Source organism: Thalassophryne amazonica, chromosome 19, assembly GCF_902500255.1.
Source record: "Thalassophryne amazonica chromosome 19, fThaAma1.1, whole genome shotgun sequence".
NCBI lineage: Eukaryota > Metazoa > Chordata > Actinopteri > Batrachoidiformes > Batrachoididae > Thalassophryne > Thalassophryne amazonica.
This window is the reverse complement of record NC_047121.1, coordinates 28,187,225-28,211,589: the sequence shown is the minus strand read 5'-3', so window position 1 is coordinate 28,211,589 and position 24,365 is coordinate 28,187,225. Positions and strand designations below refer to the sequence as shown.

At 46.2% G+C, this 24,365-nt stretch overlaps 1 protein-coding gene across 1 annotated transcript in view; it reads right to left on the bottom strand.

Annotated features, from left to right (window-relative positions):
* Positions 1-24,365, bottom strand: part of tecpr2 (tectonin beta-propeller repeat containing 2) — a 96,876-nt gene that overhangs the window by 30,059 nt on the left and 42,452 nt on the right. Inside the window, 12 exon segments of the mRNA XM_034195156.1 lie at positions 1,920-2,055; positions 2,169-2,266; positions 2,383-2,472; positions 5,501-5,540; positions 5,542-5,592; positions 5,594-5,731; positions 7,565-7,706; positions 10,716-10,896; positions 11,069-11,242; positions 16,471-16,586; positions 16,661-16,728; positions 16,803-17,042. Of these exon segments, the coding sequence (XP_034051047.1) occupies positions 1,920-2,055; positions 2,169-2,266; positions 2,383-2,472; positions 5,501-5,540; positions 5,542-5,592; positions 5,594-5,731; positions 7,565-7,706; positions 10,716-10,896; positions 11,069-11,242; positions 16,471-16,586; positions 16,661-16,728; positions 16,803-17,042 (1,474 nt within the window).

The window sequence follows — 24,365 nt, the reverse complement described above, 5'->3', positions numbered from 1 at the left end:
GCGATTTCAAAGCGTCACAGTTTTATAGAGTTTCTGCTTTAAACGGCCTTGTTTCTGCTTAAAACTGACTTTAGAATGATTTAAGAGGTTTTACCTTTATCATCTGATGGCTAATAATCACATTAATCCATGTGATTGCTTTGGGTGAAGAGACTCCGTCTTAGACGTGCTGCTGTGGTCTGAAATGATGCATGCTCAGTGAAGGCAGGCAGACCAATTTTTAGGGGCGGACCGTTCGGTCCGCGACATCAGCCTAAAGGACAGGACAGAGGGTCTGGTCATGGCAGCACAAGAACAAGTCCTAAGCTCCAGATCAATAGAGACAGGAGTCAACAGGACCCAAGTTGCTGGTTGTGCAAATGTGCCCCAGAGACAGTTCAGCACACAGCAGCAAGCAAGGTGCAAGTTTGGACAGCGTACACCGAGAGGCACAACAAGTATCGGGAATCGTGTACAGGAATATCTGTGCTGTATACAAATTACAAATCCTCAAGACCCGATGGGAGACACCACCAAAAGTGGTTGAGAATGATATGACTAAGGTCCTGTGGGACTTGAAATTTCAGACAAACAGCTGCTGGCCAACCAACCCGACATAGAGGTGGTGGTTGACAACGGAAAGAAAACTGCAGCTGTGATCGATGTGGCAATCCCAGCTGACAGCAGCATCAGAAAGGAGGAGCACAAGAAAATTGAGAAGTGACAAGAACTGAAGGACCAACTGGAGCCCAAAGTGGTCCCAGTGGTAATAAGAGCACTAGGAGCTGTAACCCCCAAATTGGCTCCAGCAGATTCCAGGAACATCAGAGGTCTCTGTCCAGAAGAGTGCAGTCCCAGGAACAGCTAAGATACTGCGCACAGTCCTCAAACTCACAGGCTTCTAGTAGAAGACCTGAGCTTGAGGAACACACATACCAGAGTGCCTTTATACAGAGAATTATGACATAATGATATGAAAAAAATACGGTCACTTGACTCAAGGAGCCACTTTGGAGCCAAATTCGCATTTGCTTCTCTTTCTGCATTGTTATACAAAGACATATCAATTTGACTATGAAAGCCTTTGTGTTTGTTCACTGAAAGAGGACATGATTATCATGCTTATCTTTTTTCCCCATGTTACTATTAGTCTTGTTTTTGTCTTTCTTGGCCCAGAGTCTGAGTCACGGCCTTTGTAATTTATTATTATTATTAATTATTATTATTAGCAGGGGTGGTGGCCAAGTTACAGCGCTTGGTTTCAGTTCAGAAGGCTCCGGAAGGTTCAAATCCCACCCCTGCCACATTTCTCCATGTAATGTGGAGTTGCGTCAGGAAGGGCATCCGGCATAAAACTTATGCCAATTCAACATGCAGATCCACCTTGGATGTGGCGACCCCGAGTGCAAACATGGGAGCAGCCGAAGGGACTTACTTTACTATTAATTATTATTATTATTATTGTTATTGTAATCAGTGTCCGTTGTCAGTGAGAGCTTTACCTTTCGTGAAAAGCTTTGCTTTTTTTGAGGGGGATGTTCCATTTTGTATCTGGATTTAAAGATTTTATAAAAAGAAGCCGGGATAGAGTTAGAATCTATACTTCAGTTATTGTGTATGATTTTCTCCATTCATAAATTTGCTATATTAACCACAATAGTGTGGGGGGGGGGTGTGTTAGAGACGGTATGTCACCCTTTCTGCAGCAGTCTTAACCCTTTTGTGGAACCTCACAACTGACCTTTCAGGTGATGGGCAGTGTCTGCTGATTTATTGATTCAGCTGACAACCAAATATAATCCAATGTAACCAGTTGTGTCCCTCCAACCAGCACACTGTATCTCTTCTCCACATGCCATGTATTATTCTTCTGCTCACTGACCTGCTGTATTACTATCTCCACTCTGTGAGCTGTCAAATGGCCCCATCTAGTGACCTACCAAGCTGACTGAGGTCTAGGAGGGTCCAGTGCATGCCGATGGGACAGGCTGGAGAGAGGGTACGAATACTGACTCGTCCATGGTTGTCCAGACCCCACAGAGCATCGCGACAGGCCGACAGCTGGGTCAACTCCACCTGAGGACACAGTCAGTAGAACTCCAGGAAAAACACAAGAATGGAGAGGAGGACAACAACCAGAAACCAGCAGAAGAGCCCTGGAGTCAGTGAAGGAGCAAAGGGGGTGTTACCTCAGGTGGTAGAGGGACAGAGGAGGGGCGGAGCTCTCCATCTTGGTCCCAAACACAGAACAGATCCTTTCTGCTCTGAGCCAACCACAGGAATGTTCCTGTCTCACACACACACACATACACACACAAGACTTTGAGGTTCAGTTTTGTGCAATGCTCCAATATCTCTGGTTGTGTGTCGTGTAAGGTTTGCGTGGTATTCCGCTTTTGTCACCTTCTTTGTGAGGCACAGACGACGATGTGATGAAGGTCCACCGAGTGGCTGAGACAGTTCCTCTTGGAACAACATTCTGCCAGAAAGTTCCTGTAGGGGCAGAAAATCTGAGACAAACTGAGGAGAACAAAATAATACAAATGACACTGTTCATTCTTCTCCACAGTCAAACTGGTGAATGTATTTAAAAAAAAAACCCAAAAACAAATGAGAGCAAATTTAAAGTTATTGTGTGTTCTAATTCGGAATATAACACATTACCAGTAAAAGGTACTTACCCCTTGATCATTTATTCATCCATTTACTTATTTAATTATGTATTTAACATATATATTTAAAATCTAAAAACTGAGGTCTCTTTATGCAAAATTTTCTTTGAAACTTTTGCTCTTTAAATCCAAAATAAAAACATATCGACAACATTCCCTAAACAAATAAATAAATATCTCTCGCTTTAATATAACATTTAATATAAAGATTTTTAAAAATCTGTTGTCTTAATCTTGGATTTACAAATATGCACAGTAAAAATTTCATTCCAGATTTCATCTCTTCTTTTTTTTTGGTCCCATTTGACAGAGAAGGTGTGGCTTGAGAAGCAGCACACAGTAGTTACTGTATGCACAGTTGAGCGCCTTGTCATCAGTCAAGCGCCTCGCATGGCAGCACCCTGACACGTGTGCGTGAGTGTGTGTGTGTGTGTGTGTGTGAGAATGTGAGGCATCAATGTCAAGTGCTCTGAGCTTCTGATTCAGATGAAAAGCGCAATATGAATAGCATCCATTCACCATTCAGTCTGTCCAGTCACAGCTACACTGCAAAAAAAGGGGGTGTCTAAAAACAAGATAAAACAATAAATCTGAGGGAATCTTGCTGCATGGACAGATTTGCACCCCTTTTTTGCAGAACCAACTGAGTCAGATCTGTCCTGGATTTCTTGATAGCTTCTCTCACTGTACTCCTTCAGGTATCTTGACTCAGTTTTTGAAAACAGTCTGTTCTTGAATTTGGAAATGTTCTGGTGTCTATCCTCTGACAAATCTAAAGCCAACTGGCTGTAAAAGTGATAATTTTGTGACATTAAAGGGACTGAAAACTCCGGCAAACCATTAGTGTATATTTTTATTTCCTTTGAGACTTGGAGTCTAACTAGTGACAGAAAGCAATGACAGGATGTCTTTGGTTTCTGGGTCTCTTCTTTGGGTACCACTGTTTGTGTCACATTTACTGAGGGAGAGTCAGATGAGGCGTACTACTTATATTGTGAGGTAGCATCAACTACAACACAACAGCCATGCGGTGCTCTTCCTTGAGGATGATCCAGTGTTGACAACTCCAGTAATTACGAAAAGCCAAGGCATCGCCTGACTGCGACAGATAGGTCGTTACTATTAGGAGGTGGGGATGGACCACTGGTCTCCCTGAGCAGTAGTTGTCAAATCAGTGAAAAATCAGTGGTTCCATAGTGTGATGGATGTGCATGCTCCCAGACCCGATCATACTGGAGAGATTCCCTTTCCATGTGAGATGAATTTGCAAACTATCTAAGAATGTTGCATGAAGTAACCTGATAGACATATAAAACTCATAAAACTACATAAATATTTCAAGTGCTCAAGGGATGAGCACTTTTTCTGTGTACTATATACAGAGGAGTTATTTTCTGCGGTATTACTCGTATAATATATTGTACTACTGAATATTTGAATCCAAGTTTAAAACTACTCTTTATTCTGTCATTCCTAACTAGTTATAATTGGTTCCATTTTATTTAAATTATATTTTATATTAAAATGATGTACTATGATGTACCTCATGCCCTATGACTGATGGGATAAGCACCCCCGTGATCCTTAATCGTAGTAAGCAAGTATCGGAAATGGGTGGATGGATGGATCTACCCCAGTGCTTCTCAGTTATTTTCTGTTGCCCCAGGAAGAAGAAACATTTCACGCCCCCCGCCCCACCGTGACTATAAATAGTATCATTTGTCCATAAAATTGTTATAAGTACACCTCTACAAACATTGTATCCTTATTAACATTAAAGAAAACAAAAAAGAAAGAATTTTAGATAAACTTACAGCAAAGAATAACTTTATTAACGTTTTTTAGTGTGTAACAGAAAAAATTGCATCACTTTGCTTGAAATAAAAAAAAAATCCTTAAACTATAAACATTTTTTGACTGATTGCCATTTGATACTGAAAAACAAAATTAAATAAAATCAATAAATAATAATAAATAAAATCAATAAATAATAATAAATTCAAATTGATCAGAACACTTACTCAGGAGCACAATATATAAAACACTGACAAAACAAAAATGAATAAAACAATCTGTGCAGATTTTTTTATGATTATTTTTTGTGATTTTATTTATTTGTTTTTATTAGTTTGTATTTTTGCAGCACTTGTGTCATCCAGCATGACAGAGACCATGTCAACTGCTGCTCAGCTACTCTACTATGGTGCTATGATGCTAACGGCTCTTGCTGGTTTACTGATGCACAAAGCAGGATGATTGCTGGCAATATTTGGCATGTTTTCGCTGAAAAAAACTCAAGCGGCTTATCTGCGTGATTGGGATGTAATGTGTAATGTCTTTAAGTGACCCCTTAATTTATTTGGCTTCATGCTGTCTGCTGCCAACATTTTAGCGGTCTTTCCTTGTCTCCAACCCTAGTGCGAAAAAAAAAAAAACCTACATAGAGCTGCATTTTATTATGTTGCACACTCTGACAATGAGAGCACCACTGCCACCTACTGTAGTGGATGTGCAATTACACTTTTTTTCTAGTAAGAAAAAAAAAAGCATGTTCCCTGCGCACCACTATTTCAGAAGGACTGACCTACACTGTGGAAAATATGGTATTGCTCTACTGTAGTGTAGGCTGCAACCCCCTGCTGGGCTGTGAAGGTACAGCAATTGGGCCGTGAGCAGTAATTTAAGAAAATGTCATAGGATTAAAATGATGTGTTATTCATAATTTTTGGAACTAGTTTAACACAGTGTATACATAGAAATATTTAATTTTGCTATCTTTGACCAAAACTGTGAATAAAGGCTTGGGTAGGCTGATTTTCAAAGTGGGCTGCTGTCATGATTCCACTCACCACACAAGGCTGCCCTGGCTAGGTGCAGCTGGTTTAGTCAGTCCAGAGGCGACCCAGACACCGCTGGCATTGGCAGTGACAAGACTTGGTTGGGCATTGCGAGTACTGTGACAGGAAGGCCACCACCCTCTCTACTGGTGCCCTCGTAACCGTGGCAACACTCTGGGTAGCCTGCAGCAGCGTCTGGAACAGGCTGCCCTGGTCAAACACCACATAATCTGATATACTGATCTAATGGAGAGGGAGACAAGACGATGCAGGCAGGTTACTCAGGTGTACTAAGTTTCTTATACTCAAACATATGTTTGAATAATGTTGGGAGGTATTCTCATTTTCTGTGTAATTTCATTGTGAATGAACAATTTTTACCTGACTCCTCAAAGTCTAAATTTTCCCAACTGAAGACAACAACCACAAAATCTTGATGCTTTGCCCTTCACTGTGTCAATTTAAAAGTGTTAAAAGTCCCACCTGTTTGATTTGGAGTTGTAAATGTGGAGTTTTTGCAATACGAGGTCTGTCAATAAAGTATAGGTCCTTTTTATTTTTTCAAAAACTATATGGATTTCATTCATATGTTTTTACGTCAGACATGCTTGAACCCTCGTGCGCATGCGTTGAGTTTTTCCACGCCTGTCGGTGACGTCATTCGCCTGTGAGCACGCCTTGGGGGAGGAGTCGTCCAGCCCCTCGTCGGAATTCCTTTGTCTGAGAAGTTGCTGAGAGACTGGTACTTTGATCAAAATTTTTTCAAAACCTGTGAGGCACATCGAAGTGGACACGGTTCGAAAAATTCAGGTGGTTTTCGGTGAAAATTTTAACGGCTGATGAGAGATTTTGAGGTGATTCTGTCGCTTTAAAAGGACTTCCCAGGGAGCAGATGTCGCGCAGCGCTCCCAGGCACCGTCGTCAGCCTGTTTCAAGCTGAAAATCTCCACATTTCAGGCTCTATTGATCCAGACGTCGTGAGAGAACAGAGAAGTTTCAGAAGAAGTCGGTTTCAGCATTTATCCTGATATTCCACTGTTAAAGGAGATTTTTTTAATGAAAGACGTGCGGACAGATTGCAGCGTCGGCAGGCAGCCGCCGCGACGTGCCGCCACTGGAAAAACACCTCTGTTGGAAGCCTTAAGGACAAGTTGGAACATGCCCAGCTGTTAAACAATTTATCAGATACTCACTCCACTGAAAGCCATCAAAAGCCGCCTGGATTTTACAAATGGTTATCAACACGGAGGTGTGGCTGGACGACTCCTCCCACAAGGAGTGCTCACAGGCGAATGACGTCACCGACAGGCGTGGAAAAACTCACGCATGCACACGAGGGTTCAAGCATGTCTGACGTAAAAACATATGAATGAAATCCATATAGTTTTTGAAAAAAATAAAAAGGACCTATACTTTATTGACAGACCTCGTATATACGTTATACTGTGTCCTGAAGTGGTGAAAGTGGATGAGTTATAAATACTTCGGTCTGCCAACTGTTCAAAGTAATCGAGAGTGTGGTAGACAAGTGAAGAGAGTGCAAACATGACTGAGCGGTTGTAGAGGAGTGGCAGGAGTGATGTGCGAAAAAAAAATATCAGCAAGAGTGAAAGTTTATAAGACAATAGTGAGATAGGCTCAAGTTGTATGGCTTAAAAGCAGTGGCGCGGATAAAAAAAAGAGATAGGAGCCATAGCTGGAAGTGGCAGGGTTAAACATGCTGTGATTTTTTAGGGGGGGGGGGGGGGGGGGGGGGGGGGGAGTTACAAGGACAGGCAGGGTTAGTGAGGTGCATAACAAGGAACAGCGCTAGTAGGATGTTTTGAAGACTAACTGACAGAGACAAGCTTGAGGTAGTGTGGGCATGTGCAGAAGAGAGATGTGGGGTATATATGAAGGAGGATGCTGAGGATGGAGCCACCAGACAGGAGAAAGGATGAATGCTAAAGATTGTGGATGGTGTGAGGGAGAACATGCAGTGTTGGCACGGCAGAGGAAGATGCAGAAGACAGGGGAGGATGGAGACAGATGTGATGACAGGAGCAACCAACAGGAGGAAAAATTAAATACCAGTACCTGCCACCAGTGGTCATCACTACCCTGTGGCCTTTGAGAACAGATGCCAGTTCGAAACCAGAGGCTGCCGCTAGCATCCAGCGCCCATGCTGTGCCACCATCTCCCAGCGTAACACACATCAGCTCCAGACCTTGGGCCTCACTGTGTGAGGACATACATACACACATACTCGACGCATATGATGTTTATCCCCTTTTTCAGACAGACCTCCTCAAATCTTGGCATACAGCTTGACCTCATGTTGAGCCTGTGCAGACAATGGGTTTCTTCTAGTGTATCGCAGTACAGGTCTAGTACTACTGCAAGAACTGATGTTATACTTTCAGATAGCTATATGGTAGTACTTGATGAATCTGTACCTCCAGGCATCTCCACAATGTAGCATAGTAGTACTACAATAGTAATTAGCTGTGGTAATAGCAGCTAAGCAGTACCTAGTAAAATACTACTACTACTACTACTACTAATAATAATAATAATAATAATAATAACTAGCATGTTGCCCGTGGGGATCCACGAGCTCTAGATTGGGTAGTGTTTATAAAATAGGTAGATGATATTTTTTTAAGGGTGTTAATAAAGTAAACAAAGCTTGTATAGTGATTTGGAATGGTCTGTGAGTCCAGAATGTTTTTAGAACCTTCGACCTCAACAATTTTTTGAAGAGGAAACTCAACCCATTTATGTCCTGTTAATAATATTCTAATCCAATTACATTTGTTCAGCAAATCTGATTGTTAATTGTGTGAGATTTCCGACCATAAAATATCGCATTTACATGGCAAAATATTTCACCGTTTCACATTTGATGTATTACTCCGCGCCCTGACCGCGTTGCTACGCAGATGTCAATAATGGCGCTGTCAGCTGAAAGCGAGAGAAACTGGTGGAGTTACGATGATGATGCGGATTATTGATGTGGATTCTGATACCGAATTACTCAATGCAGATGACGAGATGGAGAAATCTGTGGGTCTGCTCACAGAAGTTCCAGTTTGGCATGAAGACGCTGTTGCTACGGTAAGCTTCGCCGGCTGAATTACTTACAGAAAAAGAAACTGTGCAAACGATGGAATTGGTTTAGAATGTGAATAACCTGTTGTGTCTGATGATTTGCGGATGTTAATGCTGGATTTTATAGTCGCAAACTGAGTTTCACCAGCAACGCGTTAAAATGGATATTTGCGACCGTAATCCAGCATTAACGTCCACAAGTCATCAGACCCAAGGGGGTTATTCCCTAATTTTAATGTTAATTTACTGTCCTAATGTATTTACAAATTGTTTAGGTTCTTGCTATTATCTAAACACTGTCATTATTGTCACTGTTTTTACTTCTATTTTGTCATGGACCACAATGGAAATAAATGTTTTCATTTTCGTGTGTCATCCATGTACAGTGAGGAAAGTAAGTATTTGAACACCCTGCGATTTTGCAAGTTCTCCCACTTAGAAATCATGGAGGGGTCTGAAACTTTCATCTTAGGTGCGCGTCCACTGTGAGAGACATAATCTAAAAAAAAAAAAAAAAAAAAAAAAAAAAATTCGGAAATCACAATGTATGATTTTTTAATAATTTATTTGTATGTTACTGCTGCAAATAAGTATTTGACCCCCTACCAACCAGCAAGAATTCTGGCTCACACAGACCTGTTAATTTTTCTTTAAGGAACCCTCTCATTCTGCACTCTTTACCTGTATTAATTGCACCTGTTTGAACTTGTTACCTGTATAAAAGACACCTGTTCACACACTCAATCAATCACACTCCAACCTGTCCACCATAGCAAGACCAAGAGCTGTCTAAGGACACCAGGGACAAAACTGTAGACCTGCACAAGGCTGGGATGGACTACAGGACAACAGGCAAGCAGCTTGGTAGAAGACAAGTAGAAAGTGGAAGAAACACAAGATGACTGTCAATCTCCCTCGGTCTGGGATTCCATGCAAGATCTCACTTTGTGGGGTAAGGATGATTCTGAGAAAGCTCAGAACTACACAGGCGGACCTGGTCAATGACCCGAAGAGAGCTGGGACCACAGTCACAAAGATTACATTAGTAACACATGATGCTGTTATGGTTTAAAATGCTGCAGGGCAGCAAGGTCCCCCCTGCTCAAGCCAGCACATGTCCAGGCCCATTTGAAGTTCACCAGTGACCATCTGGATGATCCAGAGGAGGCATGGGAGAAGGTCATGTGGTCAGATAAGACCAGAATAGAGCTTTTTGGAATCAACTCCACTTACCATGTTTAGAGGATGAGAACAACCCAAAGAAAACAATCCCAACCGTGAAGCATGGGGGTGGAAACATCATACTCTGGGGTGATCTTCTGCAAAGGGGACAGGACGACTGCACCGTATTGAAGGGAGGATGGGGTCATGTATTGCGAGATTTTGACAAACAACCTCCTTCCCTCAGGAAGAGCATTGAAGATGGGTCATGGCTGGGTCTTCCAGCATGACAATGACCCCAAACACACAGCCAGGGCAACTAAGGAGGGGCTCCGTAAGAAGCATTTCAAGGTCCTGGAGTGGCCTGGCCAGTCTCCAGACCTGAACTCAATAGAAAAATCTTTGGAGGGAGCTGAAACTCCAAACCTGAAAGATCTAGAGAAGATCTGTATGGAGGAGTGGACCAAAATCCCTGCTGCAGGTGTGTGCAAACCTGGTGAAAAACTACAGGAAACGTTTGACCTCTGTAATTGCAAACAAAGGCTACTGTACCAAATATTAACATTGATTTTCACAGGTGTTCAAATACTTATTGGCAGCAGTAACATACAAATAAATGATTTAAAAAAATCATACATTGTGATTTCCGGATTTTTTTTAGATTATGTTTCTCACAGTGGACATGCACCTAAGATGAAAATTTCAGACCCCTCCATGATTTCTAAGTGGGAGAACTTGCAAAACTGCAGGGTGTTCAAATACTTATTTTCCTCACTGTATTTTTAACATATGTACAATTATATTATGTACTTACTTTGAACTTACTAATTAAAATCATGCATGCACGCACGCACGCACGTAATATAAAGTCTGTTGCAATCACTGCCCCACAACCGTGTCATATTTTCAGCTGTAGGTGTGTTGTAGTACAGCAGTTGTGGTAATTAGTTGTACTAAGAGTAACAGCAGTAATACCTGACGGTGTCGTACTTCCAGCTGTCACCCTCACTGCAGAAGCTGTTCACGCCTTCTCTACAGAACAGAGCTTTGTGCTCGCTCAGAGCCCAGACCACGCCCCCTCTCACACACACCTGGCTGAACACACAGGGAGTGTCCACCTTCACCGAGCGAGCACAGGGACGGTCCACACTCAAACCTGAAGGATAGGGACAGTTCAGACAAGGCTTTGGAGAGTGTCTTTTCTTGGGTGGACATTTAATGTTTCAACTTGATGAAAGAAGTTTATTTATGTCTCATCTCTCCTCTGTTTCTTTAAATCAATCTGTATAACATGCTATTCTTTCATACTACATGGCTGTTCTGGTTACCTGTTTGCAAGAAGAGGTCTCCATTTGTCCTGATGATCCAGGCAGAGTCATCGCTCAGCGCTACAAAGGCGGTCTGATCTACAGCTTTGTACCAATGGCGTTTTCCCCTCACTGATACTTTAGCACAGGCAAAAGCTGTCATAGTCTTCTGCTCCACCTTCCATAGCAGAGTTCCTGAAGAAAAACATCAACTAGTACTCTTGTTGAAGTCAGCTCCATGTCTGAGAGGTCATTCACTCCGAGTCAACATGTCTTCTTTTTATGTAACATTCTGAATACTTCATTTTAGGATTTTTTTGTTGTGTACATTTGGAAGCTGCTAACACTCAGTATATTCAGATAACGACAGTACTATTATTAGAAATTACCTACACCATAAGACAACATTGAGAAAAGCGTAAATCTCCCTTTGTCCTGCAGTATTAAATGAAAACAGGCAGGGTTATTCATGGCTGAGGGGTTGAGGTGCAAGTCACCTGCCGCAGAATGCGTTCAACATTGTCCCTGGGTTCAAATCCCAGCCTGAGCGACTTCTACTGTATGTCTCTACTCCTCTGTGTCTCTATAATAAAGGCTGATAAATAGCCATAAAATAAATCAAGCAAAGGTTAAAACGAAGTCAACAAGGCTTCAAAGCTTTTGACTGATGTGTTCCTGTTGACATTAGAAAATCCATTTCAGCTGAATCCTTTAATGTACATCTTAAAACAGATTTATGCTCTGCTGTTTATAATTAGTTTTATCTTTTCATTCTATCTACAGATTGGATGTTTAATTGGCATTTCTTAATCAGTTATAATTGTTATATGGATGCAAAATGCTTTACTGGTCTGTGGTGATGGTTTTATGTAGATTACTTTGTAATTTTTTACTCCTTGAAAGTGCTATATATTATTATTATTATTATTATTATTATTATGATAGACAGGAACAAGAACAAATTTAGGATCCTATCCCACTGGGCTGCGAGTGTCAGAGTAGTTGGAGAATTTGCAACCAAAAATGTGAATGAGTAACAAATCGCAGTTGGTATCTCACTGAATTAGTACCAACAACATGCTTGCACATGTTGACTGAATGTCAGCCAAATATCGCACTGATTAGCGACAAAAATGTTCACATACATACACTCAACAAAAATATAAACGCAACACTTTTGGTTTTGCTCCCATTTTGTATGAGATGAACTCAAAGATCTAAAACTTTTTCCACATACACAATATCACCATTTCCCTCAAATATTGTTCACAAACCAGTCTAAATCTGTGATAGTGAGCACTTCTCCTTTGCTGAGAGAATTCATCCCACCTCACAGGTGTGTCATATCAAGATGCTGATTAGACACCATGATTAGTGCACAGGTGTGCCTTAGACTGCCCACAATAAAAGGCCACTCTGAAAGGTGCAGTTTTATCACAAAGCACAATGCCACAGATGTTGCAAGATTTGAGGGAGCGTGCAATTGGCATGCTGACAGCAGGAATGTCAACCAGAGCTGTTGCTCGTGTATTGAATGTTCATTTCTCTACCATAAGGCGTCTCCAAAGGCGTTTCAGAGAATTTGGCAGTACATCCAACCAGCCTCACAACCGCAGACCACGTGTAACCACACCAGCCCAGGACCTCCACATCCAGCATGTTCACCTCCAAGATCGTCTGAGACCAGCCACTTGGACAGCTGCTGAAACAATCGGTTTGCATAACCAAAGAATTTCTGCACAAACTGTCAGAAACCGTCTCAGGGAAGCTCATCTGCATGCTCGTCGTCCTCATCGGGGTCTCGACCTGACTCCAGTTCGTCGTCATAACCGACTTGAGTGGGCAAATGCTCACATTCGCTGGCGTTTGGCATGTTGGAGAGGTGTTCTCTTCATGGATGAATCCCGGTTCACACTGTTCAGGGCAGATGGCAGACAGCGTGTGTGGCGTAGTGTGGGTGAGCGGTTTTCTGATGTCAATGTTGGGGATCGAGTGGCCCATGGTGGCGGTGGGGTTATGGTATGGGCAGGCATCTGTTATGGACGAAGAACACAGGTGCATTTTATTGATGGCATTTTGAATGCACAGAGATACCGTGACGAGATCCTGAGGCCCATTGTTGTGCCATACATCCAAGAACATCACCTCATGTTGCAGCAGGATAATGCACGGCCCATGTTGCAAGGATCTGTACACAATTCTTGGAAGCTGAAAATGTCCCAGTTCTTGCATGGCCGGCATACTCATCTGACATGTCACCCATTGAGCATGCTTGGGATGCTCTGGACCGGTGTATACGACAGCGTGTACCAGTTCCTGCCAATATCCAGCAACTTCGCACAGCCATTGAAGAGGAGTGGACCAACATTCCACAGGCCACAATTGACAACCTGATCAACTCTATGCGAAGGAGATGTGTTGCACTGCATGAGGCAAATGGTGGTCACACCAGATACTGACTGGTATCCCCCCCCAATAAAACAAAACTGCACCTTTCAGAGTGGCCTTTTATTGTGGACAGTCTAAGGCACACCTGTGCACTAATCATGGTGTCTAATCAGCATCTTGATATGGCACACCTGTGAGATGGGATGGATTATCTCAGCAAAGGAGAAGTGCTCACTATCACAGATTTAGACTGGTTTGTGAACAATATTTGAGGGAAATGGTGATATTGTGTATGTGGAAAAAGTTTTAGATCTTTGAGTTCATCTCATACAAAATGGGAGCAAAACCAAAAGTGTTGCGTTTATATTTTTGTTGAGTGTATATGATAATGTTGAGCGCAGCCTTTGCAGGATCTGCTGAATTGCATGTGAATGCCATGCGCAGTCTCATGGATGTCTAATGCCACTCGTGGCTGAAATGATGTTACATTTGCACACAAAGTGCTCAGCTGCTATTATCCTGCTAGTATGTAAACAGAGCCTGTGGAAATTCCCACAACTGTATCCACTAAGGAAAAGCCCAGTAAATAATTGTTGTTGTTCTTTAGGCTGCTCCTGTATGTATACAGTCGCCACAGCCGATACAGCCAGATCCCCAATGGTATTTAGCTCAAGTGTCACACCAGATGCTCTTCCTAACACAAATGCAGTTTTAAGCCCAGGCTACACATAGACGGTTTTGTTGGCGAGTAGTACGTAGACCGACATTCGCGGTAGTTCCGGCTGTTTTCGCGGTGGAAAGGGGCGGAGCGTGCACACGTAAAAAAAAAAAAAAAAAAAGAAAGAAAAAAAAACTCCGCTCCCCGCTGCTGTTTGCTGCTCCTCGCTCTTTCCCCAAAAAAACTCTGTCATAATTGTGTTTAGAAACCAGTCACCATTTGTTTTATTATACATCTGTGTAGTTAATTAATAAAATATTCTCTACAGACGATTCGCTCGCATGCACGTAAAAAAAAAAAGAAAGAAAAAAGAAACTCCGCTCCCTGCTGCTGTTTGCTGCGGAGCTGCTCCTCCGCTCTTTCCCCCAAAAAACTCTGTCATAATTGTGTTTAGAAGCCAGTCACCATTTGCTTTATTATACAGCTGTGTAGCTAATAAGCAAAATAATCTCCAGGACGATTCGCGCGCGCACGCACGTAAAATAAAAAGAAACTCCGCTCCACGCTGCTGTGGTGCTGCTGCTCGCTCCAAAAATCTCCACGTCAGTACATATTCAGTCCCTGATTGGTCATCGCGGCGCGACGAGAACTGCGGCACTACAGGAAGCGGCAGGATGAAGCGGCGATTAAAAAGTATCAAACGGCGTTGTTCGCGTTGTCGCTGTCGTCACGGGAGGTCTCCGGGAGTGCTCCCGGAATTATTCGACATGTTGAATAATTTTTTCGACGATTCCCGGAAAGCAGGAACTAAGCCACGCCCCCTAGTGCCGGCGTTAACAACGGCGTGTGATCCTTAAGACGGCCAAAAACTCTTCCGGGACGCTTCCGGGAGCTCTTACCGTCTGTGTGTAAATGGGGCTTTAGCTGGAGAAACATGTACAGCCCCTGGTCTTCCAAAGAGATCTCCCATCCAATTACTAACCAGGACTCACTCTGCTTAGCTTATGAGTTCTGACATGATCAGGCTCACACAGAGCACACTGGCTGCCCGGTAAATACTAATAAAATAAAACTAATAATAAAAAATAATAATAAATAAACATTAATAAATCATATTAAACCAGCCTATTGTGGCTCCACAGAGGACAAAAAATGCAACAAGAAGAAAACTGTGAACAGGGCACTCACCCACTTGTAGAATGATTTCCTACAGGATGAAATATGTAATGTCCAGTGGTCCACCCCATCAAAGAGCTCCTAGCTGGCACCATCACGCACGGATTGCGTGTGATGTCCTCCTGTGGACAGATGTCCTCTTCAGTTCTTGGGAATGACCAACATTCATTCACAGTTGTGCTGAAGCCCACCTCTGTGCACGTGGGCTCCCGTTGTGCTGCTCTGTAAAACAATTAAAGATAATCCCAGTTGCCGGGGACAGGTGTGTTCAGCCCGCTGACCATCACCCGCTGAAGCATGTGGGTCGGCAGTTGAGCCGCAGCTGCTGGACTCTCTTGGCCACTTCCAGAAGCGGTGTCTCTCCCTGATCATCTCCAATATTTTGGTGTGCTCACAGGGCAGCTCCTGCATATCTCCCATGGGGAATGTCAGATGCTCATTTTTGTCTCCAATCACCCACAAGGTAGTTTCATCTGTTGTTCTCTCATGATTCTTGCATGTTATGAGTTGCAGGGGCTACATTCAGATGGCTTCCCAACACTCAAGATGGCTCTGGGAGCATGTGACTGTGTGATGAGAACCCTTATTGCCACGCCAACTTTGAAATGTTTAAAATTCAGGTACGATGAATTCAACGCACTACAACTCAAGTGAGGGAACTGCGACACCCTGCAAACGTTGCACAAAATCAAGCAAATTCCCTTGCAATTTCCATCAACATGCTGCCGTAGCCCAATGGGATAGGACGCTTACTAAACCAATGAAAGACCTAGACTTCCATCAACTCATTCATGCTTCAGCATTGAAAACCCAAGACGCTGGAGAAAGCTGAGAGGACACCCACGTTTCACCTGGCTACAATAGATAGTTACTTTCAAGAGACAAGGATGAACCAATATTCTGCTTGGGTGGTTGTCATTCAGGACCCAAGGCAATTCTGTAGTGTGGTGAATGCAGCAACGTGCAACAAGAGCACACCCTCATCACCCTGACCTGTTACAGTGATGCTGTACTGATCTGAATTAATATTGGAGGTCAGCAGCTAATATTAATATAATTTTTTAATCTATTGATTCCAGTGTTTGATACACTGTCACAGTGACGTGCTTCAAATATGCATATTATCTAATTATTTGAGTCTTCCTATACTGAGTGAATCAGTTTTCCACCAGATCCTTCATGACTCCTACCAGGAGCTAACCTGAGGGTGATAATGCCACCTGGTGGATGTTGTCTTCAAAGCGTTGCCAGTTGAGGCCACTTTCAGGTAGAGCACTGCAGAATAGACCTCCTTTAAAGTCCAGACACCATATATACCTAAAAAGAAATATTTCACATTAGCCATATGTCAGTCATCTGCCTACACACCTGGAAATGACCTGTCCACCAACCTGTCAGTCACTTGCAGGCTTAGAATTCCACATCCTGGCCCTGAGTATCCCATCCAGCTTTCTGCCAGCTAGAGAGACAATAGCTTTAATGAGTGGTGTTCAATTAGATGATCACTTAATTTACTCATGTTATCACACTCACATGATTGACTTTTTGTCTGTCTTTGTCCTGAGTTTCTGGTTCTGTATGTCTATCTGACGTCTTGTCTGTCTGTATGGATGGGCGGCTCTGGCCAACCACCACGTTACTATCAGAAGGCAGAGTGTGGCAATAGATATCACCTTCTTCATCACTGGACATGCTGCGCTTTCTGTCCAGAGTAGATACAGTGGAGTAGTACAATTGGTCAGCCAAGCCAGCTGGGGGAGCTAGGTGGTCCTCCTGCACACACAGAAGAAAATTGGTTGGTTATCAGGAGACAGTCTGGGCTTTAAGTCACCTTTACTTTTCATAAATGCTGTATTACAGAAGCTGTAAAGAAACTGAATCCGCTGCTGGGAATTAGCAGTAGTGATTAATGATAAGTATCACTCTAGTAACATCAATATCTAGAGGTTTGTGCAAATGTAGTGGCTTGCTCTGCATTGTGTTTTGATTGTGATTCCTTCCATCTTGGGACGCAAACTCACGATCTCCAGCATGGGAGGTGAACGGTCTGACCAGTCGGCCAAAAACCTGGGCTCTCACCTGAGTGGCCAGAGTGAGGCCTATTGGCTACCACATGCACAGTGACTCCTGCTGGCTTCTGGTTTAAGCCCCATTCACACATAAACATATATACACCACAGTTTGATTACATAATTCATCAGACATGCTCGATGTGATGAGTGCAAAAATAGCTGTAGCACAATGATGGAACGTCTGGAAAACCTCCTGGTTTTCCAGGAGGAAAACCAGGAGGTTTTCATACATACAAAAATATACACATACAATAGGTACATACAAAAATATTGCAGGCTCCACAGAAATGCAAGGGAATATAAATGTAAATGACAGAAAAGGACACTTTTTAACATCTTGATGAGGTTAAAACAAGACCATGGCACAGTGACTGAATATTGCAGTTCAACACAACCACCCTCCTGGACCATCTGAGGTTTTCCAAGGTACATAGACAAGGTTTCCAACTGCTATCTTCCGGTGTCGCAGACCGAACAGTCCCCCTAAAAATCGACCCCCCTGCCTTCAATGCACATGCGTCATTAGCCGCGGTTCATGGATTATCACCTCGTTTCTGCTTAAAACTGCACTCCAGTCATCATCTATCTTGTACAACACACACACACAGTTTTACAAAGTTTTACTTTGTCATCTGATGGTTAATAATTCCATTAATCCATTTGATCACGTTGGGTGAGGAGACTCTGTCTCAGATGAGCTGCAGAGGTCCGAAATGATGCATGCACAGTTGAGGCAGGGCGGACTGTTCAGTCTGCGACACCGGTATACATATCTATGAAATTGAGAACGGGACTTTAATCTTCAAGATATTTCACCACTCATCCAAGTAACTTCTATCATAAAAGGTTGTTGTTTGATTTTATAAGTGAAGAACTTGCATGGACGAGTGGCAAAATATCTTCCTTTTGAATAAACTGATCAACAGTCTGTTTGCTCTGCTTGCTATTTACGCGCCAACCAGTGAATGCAACAATTAGCTAGTTTCAGGAGACATTTTATGAGACTAATGTACACTCAACAAAAATATAAACGCAACACTTTTGGTTTTGCTCCCATTTTGTATGAGATGAACTCAAAGATCTAAAACTTTTTCCACATACACAATATCACCATTTCCCTCAAATATTGTTCACAAACCAGTCTAAATCTGTGATAGTGAGCACTTCTCCTTTGCTGAGATAATCCATCCCACCTCACAGGTGTGCCATATCAAGATGCTGATTAGACACCATGATTAGTGCACAGGTGTGCCTTAGACTGCCCACAATAAAAGGCCACTCTGAAAGGTGTAGTTTTATCACACAGCACAATGCCACAGATGTCGCAAGATTTGAGGAAGCGTGCAATTGGCATGCTGACAGCAGGAATGTCAACCAGAGCTGTTGCTCGTGTATTGAATGTTCATTTCTCTACCATAAGCCGTCTCCAAAGGCGTTTCAGAGAATTTGGCAGTACATCCAACCAGCCTCACAACCGCAGACCACGTGTAACCACACCAGCCCAGGAACTCCACATCCAGCATGTTCACTTCCAAGATCGTCTGAGACCAGCCACTCGGACAGCTGCTGAAACAATCGGTTTGCATAACCAAAGAATTTCTGCACAAACTGTCAGAAACCGTCTCAGGGAAGCTCATCTGCATGCTCGTCGTCCTCATCGGGGTCTCGACCTGACTCCAGTTCTTCATCGTAACCGACTTGAGTGGGCAAATGCTCACATTCTGTTGGGGAAGTGTCGTGACACGGACCCACAACAGGGGGCGTTAATGAAGGGACAATGGAATAGCCAAAAAGTAACAATTTAATGTTGTGAAGGTGCACAACGTAATACAGACAGATACAAATATGTGTTGCATCAATCCAACAAAAAAGGTGACGTGTGGCAGGCTCGAAGATAGGAGACGTCCGGTGAGAGAGAAGCCGGAACCCACACAAGCCTCACCACCAACAGACCTGAAGAACACCGGAGCCGCCAAGCCCTGCGCCCCAGGTGGCCACTGTCTTCAGCAGTCAGACCTGGTACTGCTGGCAGAAAACAGAAACAGTTCTGGATGAGCGTGAGTCCGCACACTCAGAAATCCCACAGTCTGTGTTCAGTTAAGGAGGGAGAACCTCCACCTCCAATCACACAGTCGTGCAGCTCCTGAGATAACGACTTATCTGGGTGGGGTGTGAGGCGAAGCCGTCGCAGTCCACACCAAACGCCAACTCCGCAGACAGGGTATCCGTCCCAGGAAAACGGCTGCAAAAAGAGATCAGACTAATACTCGAATTTAAGTCAGCAGAGAAAATTACCTGTATGGTAGAAGATTTCTCGGCGAGGAGGTGGAGTTGCAGTCCGGTCTTTATAGTGGTGGTGATGGGTGACAGCTGGTGTTGATAGATGACAGCTGTCACCTCCAGCGGCTCCGACGCCCTCTCGTGCTTGGAGCCCGCACTCCAAGCAGGGCGCCATCTGGTGGTGGTGGGCCAGCAGTACCTCCTCTTCAGCGGCCCACACAACAGGACCCCCCCCCTCAACGGGTGCCTCCTGGCGCCCGACCAGGTTTATCCGGGTGCTGGGCGTAGAAATCGGCCAGGAGGGCCGGGTCCAGGATGAAGCTCCTTTTCACCCAGGAGCGTTCCTCGGGACCATACCCCTCCCAGTCCACCAGATACTGGAAGCCCCGACCCTTGCGACAGACGTCCAGAAGCCGACGCACGGTCCACGCCGGCTCCCCGTCGATGATCCGGGCAGGAGGTGGTGCAGGTCCAGGGGTGCAGAGCGGTGAGGTGTGGTATGGTTTGATCCGGGACACGTGGAAAACAGGATGGATCCGCAGTGAAGCTGGCAGCCGTAGCTTCACTGCGGCCGGGCTGAGGACCTTGGTGATGGGAAAGGGTCCGATATATCTGTCCTTCAGTTTTTGTGAATCCACTTGAAGGGGGATGTCCTTTGTTGATAACCATACATCCTGCCCAGGCTGGTATGCAGGGGCCGGGTAACGCCGGCGGTCTGCATGGGCCTTGGCCCTCGTCCGGGCCTTCAACAGGGCAGAACGGGCGGTCCGCCACACCCGGCGGCACCTCCTGAGGTGGGCCTGGACCGAGGGCACACCGACCTCACCCTCCACAAGCGGGAACAATGGGGGCTGGTACCCCAAACACACCTCGAACGGGGAGAGGCCGGTGGCAGATGACACTTGGCTGTTGTGGGCGTACTCGATCCAGGCCAGATGGGTACTCCAGGCCGTCGGGTGCGCGGCGGTAACGCAACGGAAGGCCTGCTCCAACTCCTGGTTGGCCCGCTCTGCCTGTCCGTTCGTCTGGGGGTGATACCCGGACGAGAGACTCACGGTGGCCCCCAGTTCCTTGCAAAAACTCCTCCAGACCTGAGAGGAGAACTGAGGGCCACGGTCTGAGATGATGTCCGCTGGTATCCCATGCAGACGCACGACGTGGTGGACCAGGAGGTCTGCTGTCTCCTGGGCCGTAGGGAGCTTCAGGAGGGCCACGAAGTGGGCCGCCTTGGAGAACCGGTCCACTATCGTCAAGATGGTGGTGTGGCCCTGGGACGGCCCGTGACAAAGTCCAGGCCGATGTGGGACCAGGGGCGATGAGGCACCGGTAGGGGTCGGAGGAGTCCTGAGGTCCTCTTGTGGTCTGCTTTGCCTCTGGCGCAGGTGGTGCAGGCCTGGACATAGTCCCGGACGTCGGCTTCCATAGACGCCCACCAGAAGCGCTGCTGGACTACTGCCATGGTCCTGCGCACTCCAGGATGACAGGAGAGTTTGGACCCATGGCAGAAGTCCAAAACCGCAGCTCTGGCCTCTGGTGGGATGTACAGCTTGTTCTTCGGGCCGGTCCCCGGGTCCGGGTTCCGTGCCAGGGCCTCCCGGACGGTCTTCTCCACGTCCCAGGTGAGGGTGGCCACGACAGTGGACTCGGGGATGATGGTTTCTGGGGGGTCTGACAGCTCGTCCCTGGCTTCCTCTTCATGCACCCGGGACAGTGCATCCGACCATTGGTTCTTGGTCCCGGGGCGGTACGTAATCGGGAAGTCAAAGCGCCCGAAGAACAGTGACCAGCGGGCTTGCCTGGGGTTCAACCGCTTGGCGGTCCGGATGTACTCCAGGTTCCGATGGTCCGTGAAAACCGTGAAGGGCACCGTCGCTCTCTCCAACAGGTGTCTCCACTCCTCAAGAGCCTCCTTCACCGCCAAGAGTTCCCGATTGCCGACGTCATAATTCCTCTCAGCCGGGGTCAACCTGCGGGAAAAATAGGCACAAGGGTGGAGGACCTTATCGGACTCCCCGCTCTGGGACAGCACGGCTCCTATCCCTGAATCAGAGGCATCCACTTCCACTGTGAACTGGCGAGTAGGATCGGGCTGCACCAAAACTGGCGCAGTCGAGAACCGGCGTTTCAACTCCCTAAACGCGGCTTCGCACCGATCCGACCAGGTGAAGGGGACTTTAGTGGAGGTCAGGGCTGTCAGGGGGCTAACTACCTGACTGTAGCCCTTAATGAACCTCCGGTAGAAATTTGCAAAGCCGAGGAACTGTTGCAGTTTCCTACGGCTTGTTGGGTGGGGCCAGTCTCTCACCGCCACAACCTTGGCCGGATCGGGGCGACGGAGTTGGAGGAGATTATGAACCCCAGGAAGGACAAAGAAGTGCGGTGGAACTCGCACTTCTCGCCCTTCACAAACAGCCGGTTCTCCAACAACCGCTGTAGGACCTGACGTACATGCTTGACATGAGTCTCAGGGTCCGGGGAAAAGATGAGGATGTCGTGTAGATACACGAAGACAAACCGGTGCAGGAAGTCCCGCAAGACGTCATTAACCAAAGCTTGGAACGTCGCAGGGGCGTTTGTGAGGCCGAACGGCATGACCAGGTACTCAAAGTGACCTAAGGGGGTGTTAAACGCCGTCTTCCACTCGTCTCCCTTCCGGATCCGAACCAGGTTGTACGCATTCCTAAGATCAAGTTTAGTAAATATTTGGGCTCCATGCAGGGGCGTGAACACCGAATCCAACAGAGGTAACGGGTATCGGTTGCGAACCGTAATGTCGTTCAGCCCTCTGTAATCGATGCATGGACGGAGTCCGCCGTCCTTTTTACCCACAAAAAAGAAACCAGCACCCATCGGGGAGGTGGAGTTCCGGATCAACCCGGCAGCTAACGAGTCCCGGATGTAGGTCTCCATTGATTCGCATTCCGGACGTGAGAGGTTGTACAGCCTGCTGGACGGGTCCTCAGCGCCCGGAATCAAATCGATGGCACAATCGTACGGTCGGTGCGGGGGAAGGGCGAGTGCCAGATCTTTGCTGAAGACGTCAGCAAGATCGTGGTACTCACATGGCACCGCCGTCAGATTGGGCGGGACTTTGACCTCCTCCTTAGCTATCTCACCGGGTGGAACCGAGGATCCTAAACACTCAAGGTGGCAGGTTTCGCTCCACTGCGCCACAACCCCAGACGGCCAATCAATCCGGGGATTGTGTTTCAACACCTATGGAAAACCCAAAATCACTCGGGAGGTAGAAGGTGTTACAAAAAACACTATCTCCTCCCTGTGATTCCCAGACACCACCATAGTCACTGGCTGTGCCTGGTGTGTGATTAATGGAAGAAGAGTGCCATCTAGTGCTCGTACCTTCACAGGGGAAGGCAGAGCCACCAGAGGGAGCCCTACTTCCTTTGCCCATCTGCTGTCCAGCAGATTCCCTTCTGACCCCGTGTCTATAAGTGCTGGGGCGTGAAGGGTTAAATCCTCACAAAGGATTGTGACTGGGATTCGTGCTGATTTTCGGGGTTCCCCCGCGTGCGTGTTATGATCCACCCTTAGCCCAGTTTCTAAGGACGGGCGTTGTAGTTTGACCGTTTGGGACAGTTCCTCTGTATATGACTGTTAGACCCACAGAAAAAACACTCCCCGCGGGCCTGCCTCCCTTGTCTGTCCTTTGATTTCATTTTGGCCCTGCTCGTGTCCATAGCTTCGTCAGCAGGGGGAGCTGTAGCCACACGGGGCCCTCTGGCTGTGGAGCGTGGGGACGACGGCACCCTTTCGGACCCGGAAGGAAGAGGGACGGCCCGTGCCCGGTCACGCCCCCCGCCCTGCTCCCGACAGTGTTCCTCTAACCGGTTGTCTAAGCGTATAACCAGGTCGACAAGCCCGTCAAAATCCCGCGGTTCCTCCTTAGCCAGCAGGTGCTCCTTCAGGACCGACGACAGTCCGTTTATGAAGGCGGCGCGGAGCGCAACGGTATTCCAGCCGGACCTCGCGGCCGCGATGCGGAAGTCGACTGCATACTCGGCTGCACTCCGGCGTCCCTGTCGCATTGACAGTAGCACGCTCGAAGCAGTCTCGCCTCTGTTGGGATGATCAAAAACCTGTTTGAACTCCCTTACAAACCCAGCGTATGACGTTAGGAGCCGTGAGTTCTGCTCCCAGAGCGCCGTAGCCCAGGCACGTGCCTCTCCTCGAAGCAAATTGATGACATAAGCCACCCGGCTAGCGTCTGACGCGTACATGACGGGACGCTGTGCAAAGACGAGCGAGCACTGCATCAAGAAGTCCGCGCACGTCTCAACACAACCTCTGTACGGCTCCGGAGGGCTTATGTATGCTTCAGGGGATGGTGGGGGGGGGGTCGTTGAACGACCAGTGGAACGTTTGTGTCTGACAAAGGACCAGCAGGAGGAGGTGCTGCAGCAGCGCCTTGATCGTGCGCCTCCACCCTGGCGGTGAGAGCCTCCATCCTCCGATTGAGGATAACGTTCTGCTCAGTGACCAGATCCAACCGAGCAGTGAAAGTGGTCAGTATTTGCTGCAGCTCCCCTAACACGCCTCCTGCTGGTGCCTGTGCACCTTGCTCTTCCATTGGCCGTTCAGGCTCGAGTTGACGCCCCTCGGGATCCATGACGCTGGCCGAGAAATCCTGTTGGGGAAGTGTCGTGACACGGACCCACAACAGGGGGCGTTAATGAAGGGACAATGGAATAGCCAAAAAGTAACAATTTAATGTTGTGAAGGTGCA